Source organism: Urtica dioica, chromosome 4 (assembly GCF_054948205.1).
Source record: "Urtica dioica subsp. dioica isolate 48M chromosome 4, U.dioica_male_clone48M_v1_H2, whole genome shotgun sequence".
In the NCBI taxonomy this organism is placed as follows: domain Eukaryota; kingdom Viridiplantae; phylum Streptophyta; class Magnoliopsida; order Rosales; family Urticaceae; genus Urtica; species Urtica dioica.
Window position 1 is genome coordinate 22,982,967 of NC_142759.1, and position 10,947 is coordinate 22,993,913.

The 10,947-nt window shown below is 44.7% G+C and overlaps 1 protein-coding gene and 2 pseudogenes across 1 annotated transcript; 2 read left to right on the plus strand and 1 right to left on the minus strand.

Moving 5' to 3' along the window:
* Window positions 1-1,116: 1,116 nt before the first annotated feature.
* Window positions 1,117-3,393, minus strand: LOC149401272 (L-type lectin-domain containing receptor kinase IX.1 pseudogene; annotated as a pseudogene).
* Window positions 3,394-4,387: 994 nt separating this feature from the next.
* LOC149401273 (uncharacterized) lies at window positions 4,388-5,240 on the plus strand. The gene has a single exon (XM_089613605.1). It carries the CDS (start codon window positions 4,388-4,390, stop codon window positions 5,186-5,188), a length of 801 nt encoding a protein of 266 aa, XP_089469731.1. The 3' UTR covers window positions 5,189-5,240.
* Window positions 5,241-7,839: 2,599 nt separating this feature from the next.
* Window positions 7,840-8,571, plus strand: LOC149401274 (secreted RxLR effector protein 161 pseudogene; annotated as a pseudogene).
* The last annotated feature ends 2,376 nt before the right edge of the window (window positions 8,572-10,947 follow it).

A 10,947-nucleotide genomic window follows, 5' to 3' on the forward strand; every position in this document is an offset into this window, starting at 1 on the left:
TATTTAAAATTTATCAAACATCGGCTATATGACAAATTTTGAGTTTTCATATGATTATATATGTAAAGAGCGATTTTTTTTTACATCAATATTAAATTTTTTCACAATTATTTTAAGTAATTTATCACTTTAAAAAAATTAATTCAAAATAATTGTCCAGAGCATTAATCGAGTCTTTTCTCCAACTCTGTCTTTAATTCACGCAGCTCATTTATCCATGAAATTTCGGCGAAACTTTTGTGTCCGTACGTTGAAATGGTCTTCATCACTCGTATTTTCCACGCTCAATCAATACGCTAATTAAGACTTCATCACTCATAAATAATACAAAGTCGAGAGTCTCCTCACATTTTTGGGTAAGGCCCATTATTGATAGCCAGAAGAGAAAACACATAGCTAAATCTTTAATACCATGTCCAAAATCTCACTGAGGATAACATGATTATTATTAGAGGTGTTAAATAATAATATTAAAAAAATACGACGTAAACATATTACTTTACGCCATCAATATGATGGATTGAGTGCATTATAGTTCTTTTATCTACAGCCTTTCCCCACTTGAAGTCTAGCTACCATGCAAAAGACCTCCATAACTTGGAAGCCAACCAAAGCTCATATTTCAGAAATCAGACAAAGATAAGAAGCAGAAAATTACATCAAATTAATGAAGAGTGCTCTCGGGGCTGAATGGGCTACAGAGAGCACATGCCACTCTCTAAAACTCGGAATAATAATTCATTTACGTTTTCTTGTATTTTATTAATATTTTTTTTCTACATCAATATTAATGTTCTACTTCTTCAGAAGTAGGACATACCTAAGCTTGGTGGTTTATTTTATTTCATTTTATTTTATTTTTTTGTACTTTAAGAGTCCCAGAGGTTCAATCTTCTGCAGTAGCTTAAGTAATTTATCACTTTTAAAAAAATTAATTAAAAGTTAGAAAAAAATTTGAAACTTGATTATTATATTTTAAACTATTTCAGTAACTAGTTATTTTGCAAATTCAATAATTTTGAATGGTCTATTGCGCGTTAATACATATTAGAAAAACTCGGGTCTTTTCCCACACTTTATAAGAAAATTACTAAATAGCCAAGACAGAATCGTCCGTAGGCCCAGAAAACAAAAAGCAAGTTCTTCATCCGAAGAAGTATACAACTGTCATACCTTACAATACTGGCAATATACACATCATTCAATATCAAGTAATTGCAAATTGATAAATTTAAAAAAGAAATCCACTACATGATTCATCGACTTCATAACAGAAGGAAAAAAAAAGTTGAAGATTTGACAAGAAAGGATGATCGGAATACACAAAAAGAGTCAACACTCAGTTTTCAACAAAGGTTTGAAAGTGCGTTTCACTGCGGAGTTGGCTGAGATAGTAGAACTTCCCGTATAAGCCGATGAAGTATAAGAGTCGAAACTTACATTAAAAGATGACATACAGTACGTCGGCCTCGGAAGCTCTCTCGGCAGATTATTTGGCAGTGGGGCTTCAAAGCTCAGCACATTCATGACTTGCTTCATTGCCGGTCGGAAACCCGGATCCGGATGGCAACACCACAGCCCCACAACCATCAAGCACTCTATCTCCCGAGCTTCAAATTCTACACCGAGCCTCTCATCGACGGCCTCAAGAAGCTGGCCCTTGCCATATAGCTCCCACACCCAATTCACCAGCCTTACTCTATTCTCCTCGATCGGGTTCGAGAGAATCGATCTCCGTCCACAGCAGATCTCCAAAGCCACCACGCCAAAGCTGTACACGTCTGACGCTTTGCTGGACTTTCCGGTGTCGTGGCACTCCGGAGCGATATAGCCCATTGTACCGGCAAACGCCACCGTGTACAAGCTGTACTCGTGGTCGACTAGCCTGGCAAGCCCAAAATCCCCCAGCTTAGCGTTGAAATTGGCATCCAACATAATATTGCTGGACTTGATGTCTCTGTGGACCACGCATTGTTCCCAATCCTCGTGGAGGTACAGCAACGCCGAGGCTAATCCCAGAGCAATCCTCTGCCTTGTTTCCCAAGGCAAAGGGGTCAGGAATTTCCCACCGGGGAAGAGATGCGAATCGAGGCTTCCATTGGGCAAGTACTCATAGACCAACACAAACTCACCTTGCTTGTGGCACCACCCAATGAGCTGCACCAAATTGCGGTGCCTCAACCGCCTTATGACTTTGATCTCCGAGACATACTCCTTTTGGCCTTGCCTAGATGCCTTAGAGATCCTCTTCACTGCTACGATCTGGTCTCCGCTTAAAGAGCCCTTGTAAACGACTCCAAACCCGCCCTCCCCGAGTTTTCTTTCCTCCGAGAAATTACTGGTAGCAGCTTTCAGCTCCGCATACGTGAACCTCTTAGGCCCAGCGCCGTTTTCTAACTCCACGTCAATTTCTGGGTCAAATTCATCCTCTGCTTCCTCATGGCCTCCCTTTTTCCTCAGGTAAATCAGCCACAGATATATTCCGATTCCGCAGATAGTCGCACCTCCCAAACCCACGCCCAGTCCAATTGCTAAACCGGAGTTTCCATTACCCGGAGGAGGTAATTCCGTGCTTGGACTAGGACTTGCTGAAGCTGTGTAGTTAATTTGGATCAAGTCCAAGGACGAGTTGAAGGACCAGGAGTGAAGTGTATTTGTTTGAAAAGCCAGCCCAGTGGACCCAGTGAAACCAACCCTAATATGGTCAGGCAAACGGTCTCTCAAATCCACTTCATACCAAAGCACGCAATAACTCTCTTTCAAAACGGGACTAGGATCATAAGTAAAAAATATAGATAGGTTCCGAGTAGCGGAGTCATATCTCACCCACGAAGTCGCGACCCGGCCGTTGGTCAAGCTATTACTCGTGTCCAAAGTTTTGTTTGCCACCGAGACGACGCTGTTGATGTCGACCCCAACGTGCGGGGCGGGAGGGTCGAAGCCGTTCGTGCAGGTGTCGAACTCGACGGCCACGAAGGAGTTGGAGCTGTCGGTGCTACGGCCGGGCCAGCTTATGAGGCCCAAGAACTCCCCGCCGGAGTTTCGGGCCATGTCAGCACCGAACGGCGCAAGGAAGAAGGCCATTCCGTCTGCAGGGTAGTCCCCGAGGCTCCTCATGGAGAACGTGAAACGGGTGGTGAAGTTCGCGAGCCGACGAGTCTGCGGGTCCCACAGCTGGACAGGGTCCTCGTACGATGCCCGGCCGTAGCTGAAATCCTCGTTGCTGGTGGGTCTCTCGAGTGTCGTCAGCTCGATGATGTCTCCATTTTGTATCGATGCATCGCGTTCGAATCGAATCTTCTTGGCGTTCTCGAAGCTCTCAAATTCGAAGCTGAACGAGGCGGTGCCTTGCTGAGCAAGCATAAGCAGCAACAGCGAGAATAGGGCGATCATGACTATTACTATTCTTAATAGGTATTATTGAGTGATTTTTATTAGTAGTAGCTATGTATAGTTAGGAAATCAATCAAATATTTCTTACGAACAAAAACACACACACACACATACATACACACACACACACACACACATATATATATATTGTCTAGAGCATTGATCGAGTCTTTTCTCCAACTCTGTCTTTGATTCACGCAGCTCATTTACCCATGAAATTTCAGCGAAACTTCTGTGTCCATACGTTGAAATGGTCTTCATCATTCATATTTTCCACGCCCGATCAATACGCAAATTAAGACTTTTACTCACCCATCATAAATAATACAAAGTTGAGAGTCTCCTCACATTATGGATTAGGCCCATTATTGATAGCCAGAAGAGAAAACACATAGCTAAATCTTTATTACCATGTCTGTAGAATTCCGTCAGCGAGCTGGAGCAAGCTGGAGCGAGCTTAGGAGTTGAGCGAGCTGGAGCTCGCTGAGGAGTTGAGCTCGCTGGAGCAAAGCTCGCTGAGGAGTTGAGCGATCTGCGAGCTGCGAGTTGAGCGAGCTTCGAACTGCGAGCTGCGAGCCTTGTTTCATTTTTTATTATCCTTTATTATCTGCTATTAGTTAGCCTGTTGTTACGTTACCTATTCTTTAGGCATGATTAGCTCCGAGTATCTTGGCTATTAAGCTATCGGAATAATAGGCTATTATTATGGTATTTTAGTTATTACGTTTACCTTTTTCCCTGTATAAAAGACTCATTCGAGTATCTGAAATAATATCGAGTATTCTCGCATAAAACACTAGCCTAAATTCTATATGGTATCAGAGCAGTGTTAACCTCGATCCAGAAAATGACTAAATATGGTCAATCACACGCCCTAGCTTCCTCATCCGAAACCCCTTCCCTAAACACCTCCATGGCCGATCAAAACCCTCACACCATCACCTGTCACAAGCTCAATGGCCAAAACTACCTTCAATGGTCTCAGTCTGTCCAAATGTTCATTTGTGGTCGCAGCAAAGACGATCACCTCACCGGAGAAGCCAAAGCCCCGAAGAAAGATGATCCAAAATTCAAAGTTTGGAAGGCTGAGAATAGCATGGTCATGTCATGGCTTGTTAATTCTATGATGCCTGAGATAGGTGAAAATTTATTGCTTTACTCTACTGCATCTGAAATTTGGGAAGCTGCTCGTATCACTTTTTCAGATTCAGAAAACACATCGGAGCTATTTGAGAAAGAAAATCTTCTTCATGACTCAAAACAGGGAGATGCTTCTGTTACTCAATATTATAGCACTCTGACAAGATTATGGCAAAGAATCGATGTATATGATCAACACAGGTGGAACTGCCCTGAAGACTCGCTGCTCTATGCAAAGATCTTGGAAACCAAACGTGTATTCAAGCTCTTATCAGGTCTCACCAAGGAGCTAGACGAGGTCAGAGGGAGAATCTTGAGCATCAAGCCACTGCCAACACTTCGTGAAGCTTTTTCAATGGTCAGACATGAAGAAAGCCGGAGAAAGCTCATGATGACTACGCTCCAATCCTCTCCAAGTCCTCATGATGCCTCTGCCTTGATAGCTCACGAAGAGTCTCATGCCCTGGCTGCTAAGGCACCCTACAACAAGACCAAGAAAGGAAGACCCTACTGTGAGCACTGCAAGAAGCCAGGACATACACGTGAGACATGCTGGGAGATTCATGGAAAACCTGCAAACTGGAAGCCTTCAAGGTACTCAAGAGACCAGGAGACACAAGCCAATTCAGCATCCTCAAGCCCCTTCAGTCCTTAGCAGCTTGAGATGCTCACATGCCTCATCAGAAAAGCCAGCCAACAAGGTGACTCGCCTACAACTGGACTGATGGCTCAAAGAGGTACAATACATGAGGCTATTCAAGCCTTAACAGCATACCATGTGATTACTAATCTCTCAATTGTGTGGATCATGGATTCTGGGGCATCAGATCACATGTCAAGCAGTTTCCATCTATTCACCAATTATACACCATGTAATGAGGATTTGTATGTCACAATAGCCGATGGATCAAAGGCCTTGGTAGCTGGGATTGGTTCAGTAAAAATCACCAATCAACTCACACTGAGTTCTGTATTACATGTACCTAAGTTACACTGCAATTTACTATCTGTTTATAAGGTAAATAAGGACTCATGTTGCCTAACTATCTTTGATGATGTGTCTTGTGAAATTCAGGAAAAGAAATCAGGGATGACGATTGGCAGTGCTGAAATGTGTGGTGGACTCTACCTCATCAAGACAAGCTCCGAGACCAGCAAAATTGCCTCAGCTTCAATCCTCAAAAATAAGTCAACCTTCTCTCAAGCAGATAGAGATATCATGTTGCATCACTATCGCTTAGGCCACCCTAATTTCGTGTACCTCAAGAAAATGTTTCCCAAATTATTCATCAATAAAGATACAAATTTGTTTCAGTGTGATGTGTGTCAACTATCAAAGCATACTCGTAGCTCGTATAACCCTAAGCAATATGTCCCATCAAAACCATTTTCTGTTTTACATAGTGACATTTGGGGTCCCTCAAGAGTGAAAAATCTAAATGGTGCTAGATGGTTCCTAACCCTCATTGATGACCACACTAGAATAAGTTGGGTATACCTTATGAAAGACAAATCTGAGGCTAGCTCAATCATCATCCAGTTTCACAAAATGATAACAAACCAGTTCACCACAGACATACAGATTATACATTCAGATAATGCCAAAGATTATTTCAATGCACAACCCAACACTTACTTTCAATCTCAGGGCATCATTCACCTTAGCTCGTGTGTCCAAACACCTCAACAAAATGGCATTGCAGAAAGGAAAAACAGACACCTATTAGAAGTAGCTAGATCCCTTATGTTTACCTCACATGTACCAAAATACCTATGGGGAGAAGCCATTCTAACTACCACATACCTCATCAATAGGATGCCCTCAAGAGTCCTAGGATTCAAATCCCCATGTGAGAAACTGAGAGAATCCTTTCCAACAACTAGGCTCATATCCACCATCTCACCTAAAGTCTTTGGATGCTCTGTCTTTGTACACACATATGATCACAGCAAATTGGATCCGAGGTCCATCAAATGTATCTTCATTGGTTATTCTTCCACTCAAAAGGGATACAAGTGCTACTCACCTCAAAATAAGAAAACCTATATTTCCTATGATGTTACCTTCCATGAGACCACACCATACTACGACTCCTCTGAAGGACTCATAGAAACCTCAAGCACACCAATCCACCACACTCAGTCCACGCCTACTACCATAAACATCATAGACACCATACCAGATCCACAACAAGAGCCTCACCTCACAGATGAATCTCACCAAGATCAGATACCACAAGAGACATACACACTTCAGCATTCCTATGAGCATCACCTGATCGATCCTCAATCAACATCACAGATGAATCAAATCAAGGTAACATTAGTCCTGAAATACCTGCAAATAGTACAATTGACAGTGAAACAAGTCTTGATCTTCCCATTGCCTTGAGAAAGCCATCACGAGCATGTGGTCCGTACCGGATCGAAGAATTCATCTACTATGGAAATCTCTCCAGCAAGTATCAAGCCTTCCTGACTCACCTGGATCAAGTCACCACACCAGATACAATTCAGGAAGCAATGTCAATCCCAGAATGGAGAAAAGCTGCAATGGAGGAGATAGAAGCCCTAGAGAAAAACAAGACCTGGAGCATTGAGGAACTGCCAAGAGGAAAGAGAACAGTGGGGTGCCGATGGCTGTTCACGGTCAAATACAAGTCAGATGGCTCAATTGAAAGGTACAAAGCTCGACTTGTAGCCAAGGGATATACTCAGTCCTATGGAATTGACTACCAAGAGACATTTGCACCTGCGGCTAAACTGAATACAATCAGGGTCATTATGTCCATTGCATCAAACTTGGATTGGCCATTGTACCAGTTAGATGTCAAAAATGCCTTCCTTAATGGCACACTTGAGGAAGAAGTGTTCATGGACTTGCCCCCGGGATTTGAAGGTGATCATGGAAGCAAGGTCTGTCACCTCCACAAGTCCATCCATGGACTCAACCAGAGTCCACGAGCCTGGTTTGGGCGCTTCACAAGAGTCCTCAAGAGCTGTCAGTTCATCCAAAGCCATGCAGATCACACCTTGTTCACCAAGCATTCAGCTCAGGGGAAATGTACCATCCTCAGTGTTTATGTGGATGATATAATCCTCACAGGTGATGATGAAGAAGAGATCATGAAGGTCAAACGTGTTCTGGCTACTGAGTTTGAAGTCAAAGATCTTGGAGAGTTGAGGTATTTCCTTGGCATGGAAGTTGCAAGGTCCAAGATTGGAATCTCAGTGTCTCAGAGGAAATACACACTGGATCTGCTCAAAGACACAGGTATGCTGGGGTGCTAACCTGCGGAGACTCCAATGGATTCGACTGTGAAGCTACTAAAGAGCAGCACTGAGAAGATAGTGGATAAGGGTCAATACCAAAGACTTGTTGGGAAGCTTATCTATCTGGCTCACACAAGACCAGATATAAGTTTCTCAGTAAGCATGGTAAGCCGCTTCATGAATGACCCCTCAGAGATTCACCTGGAAGCTGTAACGAGAATCCTCAGATACCTCAAGTCCACACCAGGAATGGGATTGATGTTCAAGAAACAATCAAGCCGTGAGATCCAAGTCTTCAGCGATGCAGACTGGGCAGGCTCAAAGACTGACTCCAGATCAACCTCAGGCATGTGCTCATTTGTCTGGGGAAACCTGGTCACTTGGAGGAGCAAGAAGCAGTCAGTTGTAGCCAGAAGTAGTGCTGAGTCAGAGCTGAGATCCTTAGCTCATGGAGTGAGTGAAGGAATGTGGCTAAGGAAGCTACTCGAGGACTTGAAGATCAAGATAGATGGCCCGGTGAAGATATTGTGCGACAACAAGTCAGCAATAAGTATGGCTAAAGACCCTGTTCAGCATGACAAAACAAAACATGTCGAAATTGATCGCCATTTCCTGAGTGAGAAGATTGAAGAAAAGGTGATCTCCCTGCTGTATGTGAGTTCTTCAGATCAAGCTGCTGACATATTTACCATGCCATTGCCACGACAACTCTTCACCAACAATTGTTCCAATCTCGCCTTGTTTGACATCCACCGGCGAGCTTGAGGGGGAGTGTAGAATTCCGTCAGCGAGCTGGAACGAGCTGGAGCAAGCTTAGGAGTTGAGCGAGCTGGAGCGAGCTGAGGAGTTGAGCGAGCTGGAGCAAAGCTCGCTGAGGAGTTGAGCGATCTGCGAGCTGCGAGCTGCGAGCTGCGAGTTGAGCGAGCTTTGAACTGCGAGCTGCGAGCCTTGTTTCATTTTTTATTATCCTTTATTATCTGCTATTAGTTAGCCTGTTGTTACGTTACCTATTCTTTAGGCATGATTAGCTCCGAGTATCTTGGCTATTAAGCTATCGGAATAATAGGCTATTATTATGGTATTTTAGTTATTATGTTTACCTTTTTCCCTGTATAAAAGACTCATTCGAGTATCTGAAATAATATCAAGTATTCTCGCATAAAACACTAGCCTAAATTCTATAATGTCCAAAATCTCACTGAGGATAACATGATGATTATTGGAGGCCTTAAATAATAATAAAAAAATTGGCTACGTGATGCCGACCAAATCGGGATAATGCATGGATGATATTTATCTCATTTATTTTGCTGATACGTAATATTTATGTTTCCTTATTCTGTTAGAGATATTATAGGAAGCTCGGTTAAGAATTTTATGGCTTTGTTATTTTCTTGGTTATATATACCAAGAGAACAATACGTGTATGGCAGTTTTATTTATTCTGAAGAAAATCAAAACCGATCAGTTCTTGGTCATTGAGCGTTCTTTTCTTGTTCTATATCCCGCATACATAAGTTGGTATCAGAGCCACTCCGATCACCCCCACCATCGCTATGGCGCACCGAGGCCGACGTGGAGGATTTCCCGATCATGATGCTGATTTGGAGGACGTGTATAGACGTTAAGAATTCGCTGGATTCTGTCAACAGTTGGAGGTCTTGACCCGCTCCGTCAAAGCGCTTGAACGTTGATGAGACTTCGGAAGGTTGAAAACGTTCGTCTCCCTCGCAGCACGTCTCTCTTTCTTTTCTCTGCAACTCGAGCAACCACGAAAGTTTCTATCACTAAATCACTCGAAATAAAAGGAATTAGTGTGTGGGCACTTTTAAACACTACGACTTAAGAACGAGTCTTGAAGTCGCAGAGCTAAACTCTAGGTCAAATGAGGACCTAGGTGCCAAAACAATAAAACGAAATTGACTAGAGAGAGAGAGAGGATAGGGGCGGCCAAGTCTAGAGAGAGAAGCTCTCAATCTCTAAAACTTTGTGTTGTCGCACGAAAATGAACAACTATTTAACACCTCGGGCGGTTTGATCCAAGGCCGGACCAAGTGATCGCACCCGGGCCAAGAGTGGGAACTCGATAGTCTCGAGCTAGGGTTTTCTCCGATCAACCCGCCTCTCGGGAGAGGTAGGGGGTGAGGAGGACAAGTGACCGTGCCTTGGTTGTCGGCTGCCTACGTACCCGTGCGTGGGATCAGGTCAGAACGTAGTTCAAGCGTGTGAGACGCAGTATGAGGCGCGGAGCCTTGGCGGAGAGGCGTGCTCGATGAAGGAGACGGGGCGCGAGGAGTCCTCGGCAGCGTCTCAGAACTTCGAAGATCGCGTACGCGTCTAGCGTGTTAGACGCGCGAGGGTAACTCTAGGCGAGAACCCTAGGGGCGTGCTTGAGCACCGGAGAACGTTCAGTCAAAGGGAGCGACGTCTGGGAAGTCCCCGTGAGTGCTTCGGAACCTTTGAGAACGGGAGGGAGAAGAGAGTCTGCTTCAGGCCAAATATGGCATACAGAGAAGCAGAGAAGAGTAAGAAATCGAGCGTGTCGATCAGAGATGAATAGAATTATTGGATATTATGGGATGGCTTTCCCCTCAATGGGAGGGGGTTTATATAGGTGTTTGGGAGCCTTAGAAGGTCTCTTTTTCGTCCATGTGGGACTAGGAACGCGCATGCCATCAAGTGGAGGCGCACGGCGCGTGCGGCGCATAACGCGCGGCGCGCGGCGCAGGGGGCGCGGCGTGCGGGTCACCGGGCGCGGCGCAGGTCGCGCGGCGCATAGAGCGCGCGGCGCGCGCCTGCCTGGCGCGGCGCGCCGTCTGCTGCACGGCTGGCCGGCGTAGCGCGTTGTGTGCGTGACGAACGGCTCGTCTTGCCGGGCTCTTGCGGGCCTTCAAATATCATTCTTCCCACGTGAAATATGAAGATTTCCACTTGACGAGAGTGACTCGATTCGAGGAGCAAGGCTCAACTTGACGAGAACGACCAGCGACTTAACTCGAGGAGCGACTCGAGAATGACTCGAGGCTCGACTCGAGGAACAATTCGAGGCTCGACTCGAGAAGCGAAGCTCGACTCGAGGAGATTGACTCGAGGCTCGACTCGAGGAGCGAAGCTCGACTCGAGGAGATTGACTCAAGGCTC